Source organism: Populus nigra, chromosome 17 (assembly GCF_951802175.1).
Source record: "Populus nigra chromosome 17, ddPopNigr1.1, whole genome shotgun sequence".
NCBI lineage: Eukaryota > Viridiplantae > Streptophyta > Magnoliopsida > Malpighiales > Salicaceae > Populus > Populus nigra.
In genome coordinates, this window is record NC_084868.1 from 9,578,948 (window position 1) to 9,601,353 (window position 22,406).

The 22,406-nt window shown below is 35.7% G+C and overlaps 2 protein-coding genes across 5 annotated transcripts; both read right to left on the reverse strand.

Annotated features, from left to right (window-relative positions):
* Positions 1-56: 56 nt before the first annotated feature.
* LOC133677620 (ABC transporter G family member 22) lies at positions 57-7,284 on the reverse strand. Of its 4 annotated transcripts, none has more exons than XM_062099724.1 (11): positions 7,133-7,284; positions 6,150-6,539; positions 3,943-4,013; positions 3,108-3,343; positions 2,723-2,878; positions 2,396-2,579; positions 1,978-2,286; positions 1,606-1,893; positions 1,087-1,371; positions 894-1,001; positions 57-586 (listed from the first exon to the last, which is right to left on the reverse strand). In XM_062099724.1, the coding sequence occupies exons 2-11, from the start codon at positions 6,529-6,531 to the stop codon at positions 371-373; spliced, it is 2,235 nt and encodes a 744-aa protein (XP_061955708.1). In that variant the 5' UTR covers positions 6,532-6,539; positions 7,133-7,284; the 3' UTR covers positions 57-370. The 4 variants fall into 4 exon arrangements, with proteins under 4 accessions (XP_061955708.1, XP_061955709.1, XP_061955710.1 ...); XM_062099725.1 differs by having other exon boundaries at positions 6,781-7,253; XM_062099726.1 differs by lacking the exons at positions 6,150-6,539; positions 7,133-7,284 and adding an exon at positions 3,737-3,805 and having other exon boundaries at positions 3,943-3,996.
* Positions 7,285-13,794: 6,510 nt separating this feature from the next.
* LOC133676926 (calcium-dependent protein kinase 20-like) lies at positions 13,795-20,536 on the reverse strand. The gene is made up of 7 exons (XM_062098735.1): positions 19,152-20,536; positions 16,966-17,109; positions 16,709-16,861; positions 16,178-16,293; positions 15,156-15,323; positions 14,209-14,433; positions 13,795-14,107 (listed from the first exon to the last, which is right to left on the reverse strand). Exons 1-7 carry the CDS (start codon positions 20,062-20,064, stop codon positions 14,027-14,029), a joined length of 1,800 nt encoding a protein of 599 aa, XP_061954719.1. The 5' UTR covers positions 20,065-20,536; the 3' UTR covers positions 13,795-14,026.
* Positions 20,537-22,406: the final 1,870 nt, after the last annotated feature.

Genomic DNA, 22,406 nt, shown 5'->3' on the forward strand with positions numbered 1-22,406 from the left:
CACAGACTTTTAGAATTTATTAATTTCAATAGATATGCTCGACTCGTAGTTAGGTATGTCTAACAATCATTACATTACTGCATTTATTAATATAAAAGATAAGCTTGTGAATTTGAACTTCTTATGACGTGATAACATTTCTAGGAATTCTCCACATGTAAAAATCGTCTCACATGGCTAAGATAATGCATAAATGTTGTCGTTGAGGCCTTTGCTATCCAAAAATCTTCTTGGAGCTGAAAATTTGATATCTCTGGATTGGTAGCCATTGCATGTATCCCTTATTCTGATCCGTGGAATGCAAGTTTTCATGGAATAGATCTTTTAAGTCAACGTGGAAGCCCATAATTGCTCTGAATATTGTAGCTTACTACGCACCAAGCTTCATTCTCCGCAAGGAAATATAAGCCAAGAGGCGGTAGCCGAAAACCATTGCCACCAGGGCACTAACTTCCGTCAAGCCACTGTCTATTCCAATACCATTTATAGCCGGTGTCATATGTTCATATTGAACCTTGAGAAGCAGCTTATAGGTGTGATAGTTGAAAGACATGTAGCGGATCCAAGATACAAATACTGGAACTTTCTGCAAAAGTGAAGACCATGTGTGATCATTTGTGTCAAGGTAAGAAAATATTGAATCAAAACTAATTCTAGGAGAGAGAGTTATTATTTAGTGAAGTAATGAATATCAGTCTTGATTGCTTGCTTTGAAACTTTAATATTGATAGTAGAGGTTATCGAGTATCTTTTTCTATCGGTCAAGCAATGTCAGCAAAATGCGTCATGTGGTACGAATCCAAAATTCAGTATTTATGAAAAAATCAGTCAAATATTTCATTAGAGAGGAGCAATATAGAGTAATGTGCGTAATGATCTTTGATGAACTTCACCTTCACAAAATACCCTCCAGCCAGCATGAAGGTCATCACAGTAACTGAAGCCAGAGTTGTGGCCCTCTTTAAGTCCATCAGGGTAGCCCCAATAGCTAGGCCGAGTCCCTGCCATGCAGAAATGCTTGGTTAAATACATAAATTTCTTATGCTTTTGGCACCCTTCTTCTTTAGTATTGCAGAGAAGGCTTACCTGAGCAGCAACAATGCAGAGAAAAACCGTGAGCATGGTTAGGAAAAAGGGAGCAGCACTCAATCTCAAGCCTGCCATGAAGTAGACGACGAGAAGAAAAAGTACTGGTAGTATTAGATCAAGTGGAAGGTCACTTGTAGTCCTCGCCAAAAAATATGCACTTAGTCTGTACATGTCAGCTGCACGTTCTTTACTCAACATGGCTCTTTCTTGGGGAAATGTGAAGATTGCTGTGAATACTGGAAAAAATCCCCAGAAAACAGCAATGAAGAATAGCAGCCCTGCCTGTAATGCAAGAAGGTTTGTGTTTCCTAAGTTAGCGAATTGATATAATTAGTGTAAAGGAGTTTCAGGAAACAAGGAATATGCTTCTATGATTATGAGCCAGACTAATTTTGGTAATTCAGCTGATATTCAATGGTTTCGGGTAGGTTTTCCGAGAGTTGCTTTAGTAAAACTTTGAGCCTGAAATGGCAATGAGAATGTCCAAGGGTTGATCTTGACCGGACCATTATTTACCTGATCTTGCAAACCTTTAGGGCTACTACTATCTGACTTCCACCATAGTAATCCCAAGATAATTGCAGTAGAGAGGACTTGGGTGATTCGCAACCAGCTAAAATAGTCATGCCGCCTTTCTTTGATTCCTCTGCAGAACAATATCGTGTATTGTTCCCACCAGCTTGCACCCCATTGTCGCTTCCGGGAAGATACTTTTGACTTCACTTCTTCATCAAGGGGTATAGGAACCATAAGTTTCTTCTTCTCTTTATCTGCAACTCGAGTCTCGTAGGCCTCCACGAGATACTGTTTTTTTGACAGAAACATTCTCTAGTTAAACAGCGGCTTTTGTTACACAAGCAAAAATTCACGTGCATAAGACTTCGTTACCTCATGTACAACCGCAGGAGATGGCTTCCCGTTTCTCGTTTCAGCCTCTGAATTCCCTATTTGCACTTTATCCTCCAATTCAGATGGGACAGAAACATCATTTATATTGCCATTTGCAAGGTCTAGCAAGAATTCTGCTGGGTTCATGGCAATAAGAGGGTTGCAACCTATAGATGAGAAATACAGCATTGCTTCTGATGCTTTTCCAAAATAAAGCAAACTCCCTTTCCCAAGAAGAATCAACTTGTCAAATTTGTGGAAGAGTCTACTCGATGGCTGGTGGATTGTTGTCACCACAGTTTTCCCACCCTGCCATTAGATTGAAACAGGTAATTAGTAGCATAAAAACGCAACACCCCTACAAAATCTCTTGAAAGAAGGGACAAAAACTTGAATACGTATATCCCAAATAGAATACCTCTGCTATATCTTGTAACAACTGCACTATCCTTAAAGCAGTTGTAGAATCCAATCCTGAGGTTGGTTCATCAAGGAACAAGAGTGAAGGATTGATTATAATCTCATTGCCAATGCAAACTCTTTTCCTCTCCCCACCTGACACACCTCGTACAAATGAGCCTCCAATCATAGTGTCTTGGCACCTGGGCACATCAATTAGCTTCCAAGAATAAGCAAGATTAATCAGAAGCTGCTGAATTTATTACTCTTGTGACCATTCTTGAATTGAATTATGATTACAGATATGCTCATGGTTGATGATGATATGAAAAGCAGAATTCACTACCTCTCTAAGCCTAGCTCATAGATGACATCAATGGCTCGTTTTTGCTTTTGTTCTTTTGTCAATGTCTTTGGCAATCGAAGGAGGGCCGCATATGTCAATGTTTCTTTCACTGTGAGGTGAGGAAACAGAACGTCGTCTTGTGTCACGAATCCTATCCTGCCATATGATTTTGATGTGCATTTGCACTGATTCAAATTTCTATTCGTATATGTAATGTAACAAAAATTTCAACTTAGACGAGCGCAGGTTCTTGTTTCTTTTCATTGGTTTTCAGTCATGGATCACGATGAGGAACAATGACGAATAACAGGTCATTTCAGTGCTATAACAGCCAGTAGTGAAGAAAGTAACTAACCAGTCATGCACTGATATTTAAGTTTCTTACCGACTCTTTAGAAACTTGGAGTATGGTTGGTCATTGTAAGTGAGTGAACCACCAACAGTGGTCTGATTTAACCTTCCGCCAATCAGATTCAGAAGTGTTGTCTTTCCACTTCCTGAAGGTCCCATAAGCGCCAAAACTTCTCCTGGATCTACTGAACCACTGATTCCATTCAAGATATCCTTCTCCTCGGTTGAGGTCATTCCTTTGATAATCACCTTATATGTGACATCTGTGAACTGCAGATTCCGAAAGAAGAACAAAGTTCAGTTCTGTAAATAGTGGCAGCTTTCATTGTTACATGATTATTCAATATATAGTTGGTCAGATTTGAAGTCTTGTATGATAGAAACTAAAGAAAAACTGTCCATACCCTTCCTTCCTTAACATACAAGCATTGCTTTTACTCAATGCTTGAGCTCGACTGGGGGACTGGTCTAGGTAGACTCATGAAAACAAGTGTTCTATCCTCAAATGCATGTTCTTACAAGTGTTAATAGAACTCTCTTAAGACCCCGTTAAATAGTTTCATGGCAAGTTAAGATGTTGTGCTGCATATTATTTTTGTTGGAAAGAAGGGAGAGTCTTGTACAAAAATATCATATAGAATGAAACTCTGTACAAGACTGAACCTGACCACGCTAGCTAGCCATATTCTATGGACCGCGTTGATTTGCTAGATCATAATTCTCCATCCTTGCCTGTCCAAATAGAATGTATCGACATCAATCCGTGTCAGTACCATTAGGAAAGGCATGTTTGAACACTACCGGTGCATGCTGGCTCTACATGGAGAATAAACAAGATAGGAAACCTGCAGCATGGCAAAATTTGTTACCTTTAGGTAAATTGGCAAGGTAGGTTCAGTTTGAAATTTCGGCCTCCTGGCTCCAGCTTCAAGATCCTCCGCTGCAACAACCATAGATATAATGCTTTGTGAACTAATGAAAGAATCAAGATTTTTCAATGTAAAACTTGCTGTTGTTTTGCTTCTTGATTGACAACTAACATGGGAATGGGATTGCTATGAAAGTGGTGTGTGATGAGCATTATAAGTAATGCCATTTTGGCCAGTTTTTCTCCTTCAAATTATTAGTTCCAGCTTATGCCAGTTGAATGACCAGATATTTCACATCTGAACTTGAAATGAGAAGTGATTTGTGTCGTATCTTTTTTCACCCTTTTGTGGTCACAATAATTCCTGAACATGTGGCTGTAATAGTCACAATTTAAAGATCCCAGCAAAGTCAATCAACTCTAAAAGAACCCTGTAGCCTCAATATCATGTGAGATTAAGAGTTTTATCACCAAAAGAGGATCATAGCAGAAAAGGAAAAGTGTTGAGATCATTTTCAAAAGTCACATTTGATTTAGCAGGCGAATGATTTTTGCCAAGAACATCGGAAATAATAACCTTAATGAAAGTTACTTAAAGGCAATAAGTCAGCAAAGTCTGAGAGCTCGGGGCCCAATTATCTATCATTTTGATGATCAAAATAATGAAAGGATGCTTCAGGGCCCATATGGAAGACTTAATTTATTCCAGCATCACATTCGTGCCTCCTGCTTATCAGTAGTCTCTTTCTTTGGTACAGAGGATGCGACAAAGAGACAAGGCTCCTAACAGATTTATTACACCAGAAGTATCAGCAAGTAAAAACAATTTACACTGTCGGGCAGAATATGCGAGACTTGCAAACAAGACGCAAGAGGACAACATTTTTTTTATTTTTGCAAAAACAGAAGATGAATTTGATGTGGATTAAGCATATCTATTATTGAAGAAAAGCAAAAAATTAGGATAGGATAAATACCATATACCGATCAAGTATAGTACTGTAGATTTGTAAGTACAAAAAACATTTGGATATGCGAAATCAAGCTACCCCGAGCCGAAAATGGTGTAAAGAAAAAAAAAGAGAGATAGAAACTATATGGATACTTAGCTAATGGTTACGAGAAGAGATTGGATATCAACCTTCCATTAACACCAGTAACTTTGGATACGAAAAAAAAAATCATCAGGTGGTCGGCTTGGTCTGTCAAACTCAACCTCTAGTTCGGGTTGAGTTTGAGAAAAATCAAATTAGAATCGACTCGATTTGATTCCGAGTGAATCCACAATTCTTTTACTTGAAAAAATTATTTAAAATAATATTATTATAGCTTTTTCTCAAGAAGATATTGAAACGAAGATTATATGAGCTTATTTAATAAGTAGCTTTTTTTCTTTTGATTGGTGGGCAAGGGACCCACTTCTCACTGGCTTCACATTTTAGCAAGTGGAAGTGATACCATTGTCACTTTCTTCCCAAGGTCAGAAAGTGTGGCCCTTTTTCCATGTTGAAATATCGCTCACATTTAAAGTTTGGTCAAGCTTGCTGCCTAACTTTCTGGTACATACACTAATTATATATTTGCTCTTAGCTTTACCAATCATATGCTAATTTCTCAGATAAATGGATAGATTCCTGCTGCTATATTTAGAATAAAAGCGAGTTTAAAGCAATAGTTTATCATGGATGCAACGAAAAAACATTAAGAAAACAAGTTGTGTACCTATTTCTGTTGCCCAGATACCAAAAAAACCCAAAACGCACAGAACCAAGGAGATGGACTCGATGATCGATGCCAAAGACACCATTTTCAAACTATGAATGTATAAGATGATCATATATATAGAGAGAGAGCTCGAAGAAAAGCAGCATGCATGAACACACACACAGAACCAAGCTAGTTCTAAGAAATCCTGAAATCACATTTATATTGTTCTGATCATCACCAAATTAATATGCAGGTGGTGTGTAACCCACTGTAACTTGTACTTCATGGCTAGCTAAGGGTTCTACTTTCTAGCTAGTTCATGAAACCTTTTCGAATTACTGAGGCTAGAGAAAAAACTGGTGAAGGATATACCTGTACACCAACGGCCATAGATATTCAAGTGGACCACAAAAAACCATACGAAATTATAATAACTACAACCACATGCTGAGTAGCTGCATGAATTATAAAAGAAAATATATATTGTGGGTATATACTTACGTATATCATCGTCACTAAACGGCTTGGAGTCCCCTATTTCATCAGGTGGCATGTTGAAGCCAGTGAAGGAGAAAGAGAAGCCCAAGCTGGCACTAGAGGCTCGGCTTAGAGCTGCTCCACTGCTGACATCATCCAAGTCAAACTTCATTTGTGCACTCCTTGACTTCCTAATGTGTGTGTTTTTGTTACCACTCGAAGTGCTGCGTCCCGGTGAGGCTGCCATCATCAGCCGCTTGCTAGACTTCCTTGAGAGTGTCCCGCCACTGCTGCCCTCAGAAACTCCGATTGCCTCGTTGTTAGAAGGAGATTTAAACGCCGCTGCCACTGTCTCCACCAACTGTTCCGATCTTGTTCTCGCTAAGGATGTGTTCTCTTTCTCCATCTTATAATCTTCCAAACAGTATGAAAGAAAATAAAAACATTAGGTTGGTTTAATTCAGCAATATTAATATGAGATTTAACAATGAAAAAAAAAAGGGGGTTAAATGTTCAGATAAATTAAGGAATGACGAACATTGCTTGAAATTATTCCCGGGCTTGGGAAAAAGTACATAAAAAACCAGAAAAAAGTTTTTTTTTTTTCAAACGCTGTAAGCAACTAATATAATATGCAACTGTAGACCTTTGTTACCTTTTGAAAATGAAGTTGCTCACAAAATGGTATATACTAACAAGTGAGAATATACAGTAATAGATCTCAGTAGATATGTAAGAAGAAGAAAAGACTCAAGATGTGCGTAGCTTGCTGATATAAAATGGAGAGCAAGCTAGAGCGAGAGGGAGATCTTGATATATATATATATATAGACTCAAAGATGAGTTAAAGGAGGAAGCATTCATTTAAGCAATTGGGGGAGGGAGGGGGAATATAAATAAGAGAGAGCTGGCCTCCATGGAAACAGAAAGATCGATGGAGAGCTTTGCATAACAAGATAACAAAATATACTGTGCTGGTACAAAAGGACTTGCCCTAGTACTCGTACCTTGAGATTATAGCTAGGCTAAAGATTAAGGACAAGAAGGTAGACACTTGAGAGAAGTTATGTCCTTTTGAGGTTATTGTAAAAAAGGTGTCAACTGCAACTCTCCTATACGGACAGTATGGGGGCAGCAGCCACTCCTTATAAGGTGCATTTAAGAGGGTCAGCCACCAAGTTACCAAAAACACCCCTAGACTTTTCAATTATGCTTGCTAAATTGTGATAATAACAGCACTTGCTATCAAATAATATGAGCATATAATTCCACAGTTATAGCTGTGATTATATTTTCATACATCACATTACAGAGATTCGAATTCTGATTCCAACGTCGATCATACTCATCCAGTCCTAGCATCCTAGCCCTACACGTGTTCGGATAGAGCACCCTTGTGCTAAGTTTGAGATCTGCTTTCGATTCTGCATCAACATCCGAGCTAAGGTATGTAAGCAAGCAAACAAGGCTTTTAACATTTATTGTGCTCTAGCCTTATTAGGTTGTATGAAGTGCCGGCTAATGGACTGGCGAAGAGCGACGGAGGCCATGGATTTTGTTTCTTTGGGATATATGGGATGGCATCTGTCGAAAATATGAGGTCTTGGTGGTGCTTCACGTTGCCTGCTCAAGAGGGAATTTAGCAAGTTCTTGGAATGTTCAAGCCACATGCGTGTTTTCTTCTCTCTTTTCTCCAAAATGTTTACTATAAATTCCACTGTTATTTATCTGTCCTGTTTGTGACATCATTGCTGAGACTGCTGACGTTAAACTAAAATCATATACATGCAATTATATTAACTTTAAACTTATCCACGATGTCATTAATAGGACAGAACTAACTTTTATATATGTGTGTCTGTGTCTGGAATTTTTTTTTAATATATGCGTGATTTGTTGTTATCCAAGGAGCGATGGTGGCAGTGAACTTAAATATTTTATTTGCAAACAGAATAAATTAGAATTTTCAATGATGCAGGAACTACCACCAGCATCTTAGCCACCCCAACCATGCATCAGAATCATTGCAGTGCATGTTCTTGTCACTACCAGTATATCACAACTTATTGCCGCCATTAATCAACCCTAGCTATTACTATCACCATCTTCACCACCACACTGGTGGTGACACCGTGATCAACCATAACTATTACAAGAAAACAATGTCAGGAATTTGCGAGAGGCCAGGTTTCAAGCTTCATTGTCCGGTGTCCCGCGATATAAACTTGAGGAAGTACGGGCTCCGTTGCCTTCGCTTGCACAATTCTCTTAATCTCAACTCATGATTTGACACGACATGGAAATGGGATCCCAGTGGATTCAATATACAAAGGAAATGTCATTTTACCTTTACCAAATCATGAGTTTGGATACGAATCAAGGATGCGAGTGCCTTACGACTAAAATGTATGTATATCGTTGGTGCTTTCTTTTTTCCTGGATCTTTCATCATTTTTTTTGTCTATTGAAATAAAATATCTGATAAGCAAATCATTCGTATATCTAACTCGTATGTTCATAAAAAATATATTTTTTTTCCTACTATTTATTCTATATATGGTACAAAACTTTAATAGAAAGCGACCTTACTATCCATCATACTAATCCTTTTAAAAAATATCTTCAATGCATTTCCATGTGCATTGTATACTGAGATGCAAGATCAAATATGTAATGTCTACCTCTAAAAGATTAAGGATGAAGAATATATTGGGTTTCAAATGTTATACACATCACGAAAATAATAAAACAAAATTATTTAAAAATCTCTAAGATTTTGTTAGACAAATCTAGAGTTATTTAGAGATTTATTACCTGAAGATCTGATCTTTTTCAGCTTTGAATAATTTTTTAAAAGTTAGGTTGTTGTAAATCACAAGTCATCCAATTATGCGGTCTCAATGATAATTTACACAAATCACCAGTGATAAATCTTTATTTAGAAGAGAGAAATTATTATACTTAAAGTGCTAACTTTCTATTCTATGACTTATATAGTTTTTTCTGTCTAACAGACAACCTTACAAAAATAAAAGGCATAGCTTACTATTTATAGGAAAATCTGAAAAAACCTATAAATTGGTAAAATATCAATTTGACTCCTGAATAATATTCATATATTAATTCATGATAATTTTAGAAATTAATTCAATCAAGTCTTTACTTGATTTTTTTAAGTCAAGAAATATAATCTCTGTAATATTATATTATAGTCCTTAATTTCTAAAATATATTTTAATCAAGTCATACTTAATATAATCATTCTAGTTTAATTTATGACTAATGGTTCTTAATGTATGTGACTCATTAAGTTCCTAATATGTTGGTCCAAATATAAATTATAATTATAATTAAATAAAACTACATAAATTAAAAATTTTAATTTATTATCAACCCAAAAATTAATTAATTTATATTTGAAGATCAGGTGCATTATTTAGCAACATGTCATGTATTTAAGAGAGCATCGATCATGAACATTTTAGGAACAATGCTTTGATGCAATAGCAATCTCATAATTCTAACAATTTTATAATTTTTTTTACAAAGTATTTTTGTCCTAAGAACTTTATCTTTACTCTAGATTCATCAATATAATATTATATGAATATTAAAAATAAATTAAGCTTTTATTAATAACAAATATGTATTTACATGAATACAATAATATCACGTGTAACCAACCAACTGGTTACAAGTCATATTAAAATAACATATTTTGTGTGTGTGTGTATATATATATATTTAATTAATTTTTTAAAAATAATTTAGGGATCACTTTCAATTATTTTTAATTCGTATCATTTTAGATGTTAGTGAGGTTCATATTCAATTTTTTTAAAAAAATGTCACATGTATGGAAGTGATATTAATTAGTACGCATTTAGTATATTGTATGTTGGCTACGAACTCCATTAATATTGCAAGAAAAAAAAATGTCCTTAGCTTTATTTGTTTTCTTCTATTATTCCTTTCCAATTTACTATTTAGTCCCGCATCATAAATTCAAGAAAGAAAAAAAGAAAAAATACGTTTGTATTCTTTAATATGTCACTAGAAATCAGAAAGAGGGGCGGTGCCAGCCAGCAGAGGGCAAGCCACGTGACAGGGACGTGACCCGGTGAGGGGCACAGAAAGACAATCAGAGAGCATTTTTGGCAGTTAACAACAAAGCTTAACTAGCCGTCATTCCCTTGCCACGTGTGTGCTGCAGAATCAGGATCGCTGACACCTCAGCAGTAGCGAGTGGCTGTGGTTAACCTAACCCGGATGCCTCGACACGTGGTGTGATGTTATTGTGTTTGCGTCTTGGACACTTCCACGTGTCTGACATTGATTAATTAATTAATTAAGGTGATCTTTTTGTTGAATCATGTAGTCTGGCATTAGCCATTTATGAAAAGATCAAAAGGTTGATATAATCACATTCTCTTGGTGGGATAATTTTGATTGGCACTTTTAATTTAATTTTATCACGCAGTGGCCTTAATGCCATTAATTAATTTGGGGGGTTCAGGTTATGCTAGGGAGCAGGGATCGGGTAAAACTTAGTCCATGCGGTAAGTTGTGCACCCTTTTCCTTACCAAACAACATGTTCGGGAATGCCTTGCAAACCGTGTTTCTAAAAAATTTATTTATTTTTATTAAAATTTAATATGATTTATATATTTTGGATCGTTTTGATATACTAATGTTAAAAATAATTTTTAAAAAATAAAAAAAATTATTAACATGCATTTTAGCATAAAAAATTATTTAAAAAGTAACCACTGTCATACAGTAAATTACCCTTAAAAAAGAATGAAATTCAAAGACACAACTACACTATTAATATGACCTTTTAGTTTACTATATCTGCCTATCCCATATGTTAATATATAATTGATGATTTGGGAGGTGAATAATGATTTTATATTAATTTATTGTAAAAAAAAAAAGTCCAAGTGCAAGGACATGCCCGTGTGATGCGATGGCCTTATTTTAAAAAAAAATATTCAATTAAGATGCAAAATAAAAATTGAAGGACTAAAATAAAAAATTTAAAAAGTAAGTTCATGGTATTATTATTATTATTATGTCTATGTTAAAAAGAAAAGGAAAAGTATTGACTTGTCATAATACGAAACCAAAAGAAGCTTGCATGTATGGCCTGCAATGGTGATCATTAAGTTGCGACGTGCCATGTATGTATGAGTTGGATCAATCAAGAAAAAGGGGGAAGCACCACCTCGTCCACCACCAGCCTGTTTCCTGCTGCCAAGTATGTATTTCCATGTAGAAAAACTAAACACAAAATGGCCCATAGGAATTGGAAGGTGAAATTGACGTGAGATGGTGAGTGCCAATTATGGGGACTAACCACGACACCTTTTCTTTCTTTCTATCTTTCTCTCTTTCTTGCTCACACTCTAGATCATCTCTGTTAAAAAAAAGTTTGGTGGGGGGGTTTTGAAAAGCTGATGAAAAAGTTGTAGATCTGCTGAAAAGATGATGAATGGTAGGTCAAGTATCATGTGGTTTTGTGCCTTTTCGTGAAAAACGAAGGCAAAAAGGAGAAAAAATGGCCCATCCAATTGGAAAACTGATCCTGTCGTATTTGCCCAGTGACGGACCTACAGCAAGCTTTTTTTTTTTCGGGGGGGGGTGGTGTCGGCACCCCAAGCTTGTTCGTTCGGAGATCCCTGTTCTTAGTGATCACTCGTTAATTTCCAGCATATTCGAAGAAGTCGACGTTTTATTGAGTTCCATGGAGCATTCTCTAACTCTAAGCATGGAAATTAGCTAGAAGCATTATAGGTGGTCTAAGTTTACGAAGATGCATAAAATTTCTTGACTCGTCGACAATCGTCAACTGTTTGTTACTGTGTTTATCAAATTTACAGCACTGTGTGTATAAATTTTGTCTTCGAGGTTTTTTTTTAAGAAAAATTGATTTCAGTCCTTAAATTTGCAATTTTTTCATAAATTATACTTCTTCAGATGGCACCCCAGTTCCTTCAACAGACGGAATTAATGCACAGGCAAGAATTGGCTTCCCTGTTCAGCAGATTTCGAAATAGAGCTGGGTCCTTTTTGGTCCTCGCATGTTTATAAGGGCTCGACGCCAACGGCGATTTCACTAAAGGAAAACGATTCCTTCATTTGATCATAGAATGCCTTGCACAGTCAAACAAGTGGAGAGAGACCCTTCAGCCACGCATGGCAACAAATTAAATGTATGAATTAATGGTTTGCTTTCTTTCTGTACTATGAGCATGCTATAATAAAGCAGCACATCAGAAAATGCACATGTAACTGGAACCATTTCTACATGGATTCTTCCAGGAAATTGCGGTGCACCTAGCTTTTTTGACATGGACACAGCACAAGAAAACTAGTGGCTTTACTCCTATCAGACAATACACGGCTTCGGTTTGCTCATCACAGAGGACTGATATATATACTACGGTGACACGGTGCTGTTCCTGGTGGATCGACAAGGTACACTGAAGGTGCTGGACAAGGTACGATCGATGCACAAGTCGTTGAACTCGTGTCGAACACGGTTGCTGCTGGCAGGTGCTGGGCGAGGTGCTGCTGGATTACTGTAGTTCTCTAAACAAAGCGACAAAAAAATGAACAGATCTGTGTTTTCAGCAAATTGGCAAAGAACATATTGATGAACAAATAACATCTTTTTATTTTATTCTTTGATGAATGAAAGGATGAACAAATAACGTCATTGAAAAGAAATATTATATAGATCCAACAAGATAAATTTGTATAATTGAATTATAAACGTATACTTAAGATGTGTATTTTGCACATTAGTAATGTTCCAAAACCAGTATATTTAGAAACGAGGTTTTTTCGGTGTTAGAATAATGAATGATAATATATTCATGTCTATATTTCTTTCTTTATGGCTTATAAGTTGGATAATTAATGGTAAATTGTTTAACACTTGTAAAATAATTTTTTAAATTTCAATTTAAAAAATAAAAGTGTTTATTCTTATTTTTAGTATGATAAATGCTTTGGAATTTAAAATTATTAGTCTTTAAAAAATAGAAATTGTAAATTTTTTTACCTAAATGATTCAGAGTATATTTATAGCCCTTGAACCTTATTATTTTATCAGAGTTGAGAAGTTGGAGAGTCATTTTCTCCTGATAGCATTAATAAGAAATAAATACTCCTTACATAATATTTAATTAGATAAAAATATGATAGGTCATTGAAAAAAATTTATACACTTATAGGTACAAGAAGAAAAATATCCATGACATTAACATTTTATTTTAAAAATCATAAAGATAAACAAACGAGGCCTTATAGCCTTTCACACAGCTTATAAAGATCTCCAGACCTTTAGCTCTTCACGCTTGACACATTTCCAAGCTCACGGTCAATAGGTATGGCATTAAACTAAATCTATACTCAATTGGGCTTGGCATGCAACCAAGTCCAAGTTTGATAGGTCAAGAGGGTTGCTAGCCTTGGCATACAGCCAAGCCAATGAGTAAAGGGTCTAGTAATTCGCTAGACTTGTATCCAATAACGCTTGGTGCACAATCAAACCTAAAAATATTAAGTCTGACAACTCGCCAAAGTATACTGACTGGTCTAATAGGAACATCATCAAGCATTCTTTAGTAAAAAAAATAATTCAACAGAAGAAAACGAGGGTAAATCATGAACAAAGTTTTCAAACTTGGGAATTGCAATCTAATCCAACTGAATACATTTAACAGAAACCTAAAAGGTGGTAAATACAACCTGGAAGGATACTCAACTCTTGTAACCTCCCTGAAGCCTGTTTCCTCTTTACAACAGTATGCACTGCACATTCTGTTAACTTATGACACCTAGAAAATACAAATTAACTCCTACTGCTTAAAGGCTTGTCGGAATCTTACACCTAAGTTATTTGTGATCTTGTCTGGCTAAAACCAGTGTCTTGCATCATTGCCACAAATTCACTATAATCGATGCGCCCATCCTGAGAAGAACATGAAAGTGAAAAATTAAATCATGCTGATGAGATAAACTAATTTCTACCTGAAGGCGAATGAAAATGATTACTGGGAGGAAGATACTTACATTATCCTGGTCAACCTCACGTATAATTTCTTCTAACTGAACATCTCCTAAACCAAACTGCTCACAGGCCTGTTGGAGCTCATCTTGAGTGATGTACCCACTCCCATCTTTGTCAAAGTATGAGAAGGCTGAATAGAGATGATCCTCCTTCACAATCTTGTTTAGATGGAGCATAGCTGCTATGAACTCGCCATAGTCTATGGTACCACTGTTGTCAACATCAGCCTGAAAATTTTTAACAGGCAGGAAGCTAAATCAGAATCAAGCTGAATGGATCAGAGGAAACACTGATGCGGTAACATTCAAGACAATCACCTGATAAAATCTCAGACGATAAAATCCCAGATGTTTGAGTGGAGATTCATAAGTTAATTCAACGCCCATGATAAAATCTCAGAGACCATAATTTTAACCAAAAACATATCAATTTCTACATACAGACATGCGCTGCATTTACATTTAGATATGATAGCAAGTTTCTTATGATCTGTGCATGAGTGCCAACGTGTGTATGTATCTCGTCCCAAGACTCCCAGGGACCTGGGCTCTTTAAGCATAACCTACAGAAGTCCTACTCCATGCTACAATATCTGGGGTTTTTCCTGCTTATTTCTCCATGTTTTTCTACCTTTTTAGCTAAATCGAACAACAGCTTGTCTAAGAGTTGTTTAATAGGTAATCCACGAGAAAAATAGAAGCACAAGACTTCAATCTTGGTCACACTAATTTTCTAAGACTCAGCTTGGCTCAAAGAGACTCGGACTAAATTTCATCATGTTTAACCAAAGATGACCTGGAAATAAATTTCATTCTGTTGTCTGAAATCTCTTAATGGTTTGCAGCAGAAAATTTCAAGATAAAGAGTTCTCTAAAAAGAAAGAAAACTACCATAATGATCCTATGCTACATAACTATAAAACCAGAATCTGAATTTCAAACGAGCTTACAGCTTGCATTAGGCCAGCAAGTTCAGAATCCTTGATATTAGCACCCACTTTTTCCAAACCAGTCTTCAGTTCCTCAAGAGTTATATGTCCACTACTGTCTGTGTCTATCATCTTGAACATTTCTTTCAGACCTGCAATTTCCTCTTCAGAGAGGCTTTCAGCAATGACCTGAGATGAAAAGGAAGTTATCTAGTAAATAAAAGAACAAGCCATACCAATTAAAGCTCCAAGTCTGCATTGTTGTCTTAAAAAATTAAATGAAAACTTGAAGCAATTCAACCAAGTCTCTTTTAAGAGTTAATACTAGGAGAAAGGGATTCTGTAGAACATGTAATCACACATTTAACATTTAACATTTTGAAGACATCGTTGAAAAATAGTTTTCCTTACTATTTGAAACAATGTACTCAAATGAAAAATGCACTGTTGCAAATCCTTGAGCTAATTAATAAGAAATGCTTGAATACCTGTGATTAGAGATTTATAATTGTAATGTGAGCTTAATTGTATGATGACTTTATGATGATATTTAGTTACATTTTCAACTTGTAATGTCGTATTTGTATTTATAAATGCAAAGCACATTAGATTAAAAATTTTAATGAAAAAATAGTGATAAATATCATAAAGATGATTGCATCACGAAGAAAAATGAGCATAAAGCATGGAATAGTCATAAGGTTTAACACCGCAATTTTCAGGTTATGATATATGTACTTCTTGTCTGAAAAGACAAGCAACATCTTTTCATTAACAGATGAAAGAAAAAAAGCTGCAGGTGATATTGAACTGCCATATTACCTTTTAATTATCAAATCAAATACAAAATGATGTTTCTAGTATTTGTGTTCTAGTATTGCAACTCCTCTCAAAATAAGCCTGGCAACCAAACAAAGGAACAGATCCGCTTCATTGCATTCGTTGTTCAATTATTATGATACAGCATCGAAGTATGACCTAAGTTTTCCACAGTTACCATGCGTGCACAAATTTTCAAGATTTCAGGGATTAGAAAAACTCACTCGAATGGCAATTTTCTTGAGCTTATTCATGGCTGAGAATTTCTTCAGCCGACTTAGGACAGCTGGATCAAGAGGTCTATCAAGTGCTACACCTTCCATCTTCACCCAAGGGTGGCCTGCACAAGAACAAATGCATCGTGTAACTTACACGATTGCTATTCCTTGGCGACAGAAGAAACCAGTAATATCAAGACAAGTTCTTTACTTTTAGTCTAACTCCTAAACCATTATCTATCTAGCTTAGTACTATGGTTTATCCTCGCATCAAACAAGAACTTAATTTATGATTTTGTAACATTCCTCCATTTAAGCAAAAACTCAACTTAATGTATGAGTTTTTTCCTCCATTCAGTTCTGTTATATGCTCAACTTTCTAGAAGCTATAATGAATCATGATAAAAGAAATTTAGGATTATCATTAAACATACACAACTTCAAAAAGAGACACAACGAACCAAATAATAAGCAATGCACTGGTTTATCTGCCAAAGATATAATAAAAGATTAGTTCATAGTGGTAAGCATACTCACAGAGAACTTCATGGGCTGTCAGCCGTTTTTTAGGGTCCCTTACTAGCATTTTTCGAACAAGATCTTTTGCACTTTCAGATATATTAGGCCAAGGTTCTGATTCAAAGTCTAGTTCCCCTTTCAAAACCTGCTCAAATATTCCTTGCTCTGATTCTGAACCCAAACATGACAGAACATAAATTAGATTCAGTCAAAGAATGTCTAGAATCATTAGATAAAACTTAAATATAAACAAATTTCTAGATCATGAATCTCACCATCCCAAAATGGAGGTACCCCACTTAACAAAATATAGATGATCACTCCAGCACTCCAAACATCACATTTTGGACCATATAGCTTCCGCAACACGTCTGGAGCTACATAGTAGGGGCTGCCAACTACGTCAGTGAAAGTTTCACCTGAGATGATGAAATGATTAGTCAATTCTCAGAAATGGGAAAGCTTAGTGAGGAGGAAACAATTTAATGCTGACTAAATTTTGAATAAGCATGAGCAATGAAGAGACTATGTGCAGACTGCAGGCAAATATATCCATTCAAAAGCGACAGACATAGGAGGCATGCTAAAGTAATCTATTGGCGTGGGTGTTGAAATGTTCATGTACTAAATTATGCAAACGTCTGGCATAGTCAACGAAGAAAATCACAGTCTAATGTGTGTTTTTAGATATTACAAGGAAACAGTATATTTTGCAACCATAGTGTGCATTGCAATCAATAGATCTTAAGCAACAGCTTACAATAGCTTCTAATGAGAAGCCAGTTAAGTATTTGGAACTTAAGAAATTCAACATTAGGCCTCTAGCACTTATATAGCCCACAGTTATCAGCTCCAGACCTACAACTTTAGAATGGAAAACCATTTCCAGACTTTCTGATGTTGCCATCGAAACTCACACTGCAGGCTATCAAAATAAAAGTCAATATACACATATTTTGTTGTTCAGAGTCAAAATCAAAAGCAGGATCCTGAACCATCGATGGTCCTATGTGTGTGTCGCACAGCTTGCTTGCGTTTACTGCTCACACTCTAAATAATATTTGAATGATGTAATTTCTTTCATAGTGTCCAGTCAGGCTTGATCAGAGCACTGTTTGTTATCTGTTATAAGCTCTATGTAGATCTAAGAATCTCTTTCACTCAACTTACTCGTGCACTAATTTCACATGGATATGATTTTTCTGCAATCATGCATCGTTAAGTGGTTCTTGGGTGTTGGCTGGTTTTGTGTGATGTCTCCTTTCCCAAACAAAATCAAAGGGAAAAGGTATGCTTTGAACATAGCAACACATTCTCTGCTTTTGATAAGTAAGAATGTCTCAGTAGCAGGACGCTAGCTAGTGAAAATGATGGACTAAAACAAACTCTTCAGGAGGGTTACGGCCTTCAGAGAATTTTCTCAGGGAAGAATCAATCACCTGGTCTAACCTCAAGCAAAAATGAACCTACACTGTTCTCCCCTGCATATGACAGGCAGTCAGATAGAGATCGTTGCAAAGGACTTGATTAAGGATTTATAGTTCCAAAGGAGGAATATCAGGCCTGAGAAAAGCATTACCAGGTCTCCATAGCCCATACCACATTGTTGATCATGATATCAAAAATGAAGAGAAAGGGTTTTGATCATGACTGCCTCAAATTATTAAAGCAAAACGTCTATCCTTGTCTCGATAGCAAGAAAAAAAAAATTCAAAGCAATTATTTGGGGATCAATTCAGATCTAACAACAAACTTTAACTTCCTTAAATTTGGAAGAAGACTTTACGAAACCAATCGTACCTTCGCCTAGCCATTAACGATATCTGTGACCACTGCAGTGACCATACCTCTTCTTTGATAATTATTTCCACAGTTGATAAGCATCGTTTTCGAAACACGCAAACATCTCCTACAGCCAACCACTCCCCCCAACCCCTAGGGGGGCACAGAAAGGGAGCACGTTGTTCTATTCTCATAGTAAAAGCAAATAGCATATGGAAATCTTCATAATTAAGAAAAGATACTTATTATTGAGCTAATATTCTTATCCATTTAGTCAGTAAATTGTTGGTGCTATACTTGTCAGAAGGAGGTCATGTTAATTATTAGTGGAATTTGCATGACCTCTCTCAGTTATCTGAAAAATACAAGATGAAGTGAGGCATTGTAACTCATGCTCCATTTCCAAAATCAATCTACAAGCAAGATATATATATATATATATATATCTAAAAGTGCATTATTAGTTCCTGTAAAGCAGGAAGTCATACCAACACATAATTCATTCAACAAACATCTGATAATAGAACTGAGCAAAAGCATAATAGGGGAAACTATTTTCAAGAACTCTAAAGTAATAGAGTAAACGAGAAGGCTCGTATGGCTCTAGCTCTAGAATGCTTCAAGTAAAGGGGTCCTAGATCTAACCATTGCAACAAAAAAGTGAAGCTCGGACGTGTACCTGGCCTGAAAAACACTGAGAGGCCAAAGTCTATTGTTTTAAGTGGCGAATCCTCTTCCTGACTGACAAACAGAAAATTCTCAGGCTTCAAATCCCGGTGCATTACTCCCAAAGAATGGCATGCTTCGACAACACCAACAATTAATCTCGCAAGCTCAGCCGCCTTTTTTTCTGTATAATGTCCCCTCTGAACAATTCTGTCGAAAAGCTCCCCGCCTGAACAAACTTCCATAACAACATGGACTGCAACAGCATCCTCATAAGCATCCACAATTCTTATTACATTAGGATGACCCTCCAAATGATGCATTATCTGAATCTCCCTCCTGACATCCTCCACATCCTCCGGTGTCGTCAACTTCCTCTTTGCAATGGTTTTGCAAGCAAACTCTTTTCCAGTAGCCTTCTCAACACAAAGAAACGTCGTCCCAAATTGCCCTTGTCCAAGCTTCCTCCCTAAACTATAAATATCTTTTAAATTCCCAGTTTTCCTCCCCAACACGGATTCCATTTGAAGCGCTATACTCGAAACCCTCTTAACATGAGTAGGTTTCTTCTCCTTCTGCTCCTCCCCAGGCTTACCAATCCCCACATCTCTCATTTCCGGCTTAATGGATTTTTCGTGCTCAATGAATTTAGGTGGTGGCGGCGCCTCATTGAGCATTTTAACTGGTTCAGGTGGGGTGTTCTGGACCGGCATTGATGGATGATCAGTTGATCCTTTTCTAGAACCCTCAGATTTTTTTGATCCACCAATCAGACCCGCATTTGAGTCACCATTATTATTGCTACCATCCCCTCCTTTAGGAGGAGGCAACCTGTCCTCTGGTGGCCGGGAACGCCATATCGCAGCAGTAACACTATTTAAGAATCCCTTATTGCCTAGATTTGGTCCTACACATGTATTCCCCATCAAAAACAACTATTCCTATTAATCTTCAGGTCCTTATTACCACCTCTCTTCTATGAAACGCAGTATAAAGATTGAATCTTTCTGATCCCATTAACAGTAAAAAGAAACAATTTGATATTTCTTGGTGATCAGATCACAGGCCTTCAATCAAATCCAAATTTTGCAATTTGGCTCCAAATGACATTAAATTGGAAACAATAATCAAAATATGGCTACAGATTCACCAAAAACAATCCCCAAAAACAATCAACAAATTGCAACAACAAAAGCAAAATCCATGCACAAAACTAGAATAAAGAATCAGATAAATAATGTAAAAAATAGAGAGAGTAATGAATGAAGCAAAAAAGTACTTATCTTGAGAAAAAGGAAAGGAAAGCAAAGAGAGATGAAAAGCATTGCATTTGATTGTTCAAAAATAGAGACAGGTGGTTGTTTTAAGAGAAATCAGAGAGAGATTAATAAAGAAAAAAAGAAGAGGAAGAAATCCATAATTACGTGATTAAACCATATAATAACCATGTTTTTTCATGCATGCACGGGGACTAATGGGCCGTCGGAGAGTGGTAAAAACTAGAAAGGCGCGCGGCATGCGGGAGGGAGTCTGCTTGCACACGTGCGTGGGGAACCCGTCATCTTCCAAATTATAAAAATTATTTACCTATGACAATTTAATAAAAAAAAATGTAGTTTATTGATTTTAATATATTCATAAAATATTCTATAAACTTCAAGCACATTATGTGTAGAATATAAACCAGCAAAACTAAAGAAAACACCCCAGCTGATGACAATTATTTTCCCGTTTTACCTACCTAAGCTATTAATACGAGCAATTAAATAGAGAAGCGAAGGATGGTGATAAAAATTAAACCTCATTTGGAATTAAAGGTTTTTTGTCAAAATTTGAATTATTATTTTTTGTTTTAAATTAATTTTTTTAGTGTTTTTAAATCATTTTGATGTATTGATATTAAAAATAAATTTTAAAAAAATATATTATTTTAATGCATTTTCAAGCAAAAAACAATTTAAAAAATAACTTTTATCACATTTTTAAACACCTTTTTAATTATATCTATGGTGTTTTGAATGAAAACAAACTAGAAAAAATATCTAGAGAAGTAGACTATGCACCTCCTAAGTAAGTAATCATTATTAATCACTTCAATTATAATTATAAAAAAAATATCAAGTCCCCTCAGCCATTCATCGTAGATTATAAGGGGATGCATTGTTCATCCGGATAGTGTATCTTTTTTTCCTATGATTTTTTTTACATTTTAATTTTTTTAATTTCGTTGTTTTCTTATTTGATCCCTTTAAAATTGCCCATATTTGCAAATGGTTTTGGTGATTTATTTTTCATGTGTGTGTATGGGGATCTTAAGATGTCAAGATATTGTTTTGTTTCTTGGTTAATTCTTTGTTTGACAAAGCAAAATTTAATTTCATTAATTTAAAATAATTAGAGTTTAAAAAACTGGATTTGAAGCTTTAAGAAATGTTCAGTCCCTTTTTTTTACATTATCAGGGACTGATTTGCATAGCTAAGGAAAAAGTTCATGTCTCTTTTTAATTTTGATCCTTAAATTTTTTTTAAAAAAAATAATCATTTTACATTGTTTTTATTTGAGATTTGACTTAATAAATTTTTTGTTGCCTTGATATGAAAACCTTGCAATATAAAGAGAAATTTTTGTTGCTCGACTTTTGCAAAATAAAACAAATTCAGCTAATTTAAAACAATTAAGTATTGAAGGATCAAAATTGAAAATAAAATAAATATAAGGATTAGGGTAATCAAGCAAGATAAATAGGTTGATGTTTGTTATCTTCAGGCGACGCGCAATCTACAAGACGTCACATGGAGGCCAGGCACTAGCTTTCGAGTGATGTTGGAACTAGCCCGTCATGATCTTCCGGGTGGTTAAGCACATGCCTACAATAGATCGTTTGTTGGGCTCTAATTGATTATTTTTTTGTCATCCCTACTCTCTCTCTCTCTCTCTCTCTCTCTCTCTCTCTTCTTATATCGCTCTCTCACTCTCTTTCTCACACACACTCATTCACTCTGTCTCTCTCTCTTCCTCCCCTGTCCTTAAGATTTGCATTGGTTTGTCAAAATTTAAAAGTTTTTTGTCATTAATTTTTTATATCATACTTGGTCCTTTTTTTCATTGATATAGGTTTTGTTTTAAATCTTTTTTTGTTTTATTAATTTTCAATTTCATCTTTCGACATTTGATTTCAACTAATTTTTATATCAAATTTAATCATCGTTCTTTTACTTGTTATTTATTTTTAAAATTATTTTCTTAATTAGATTTTATTTTTAATTT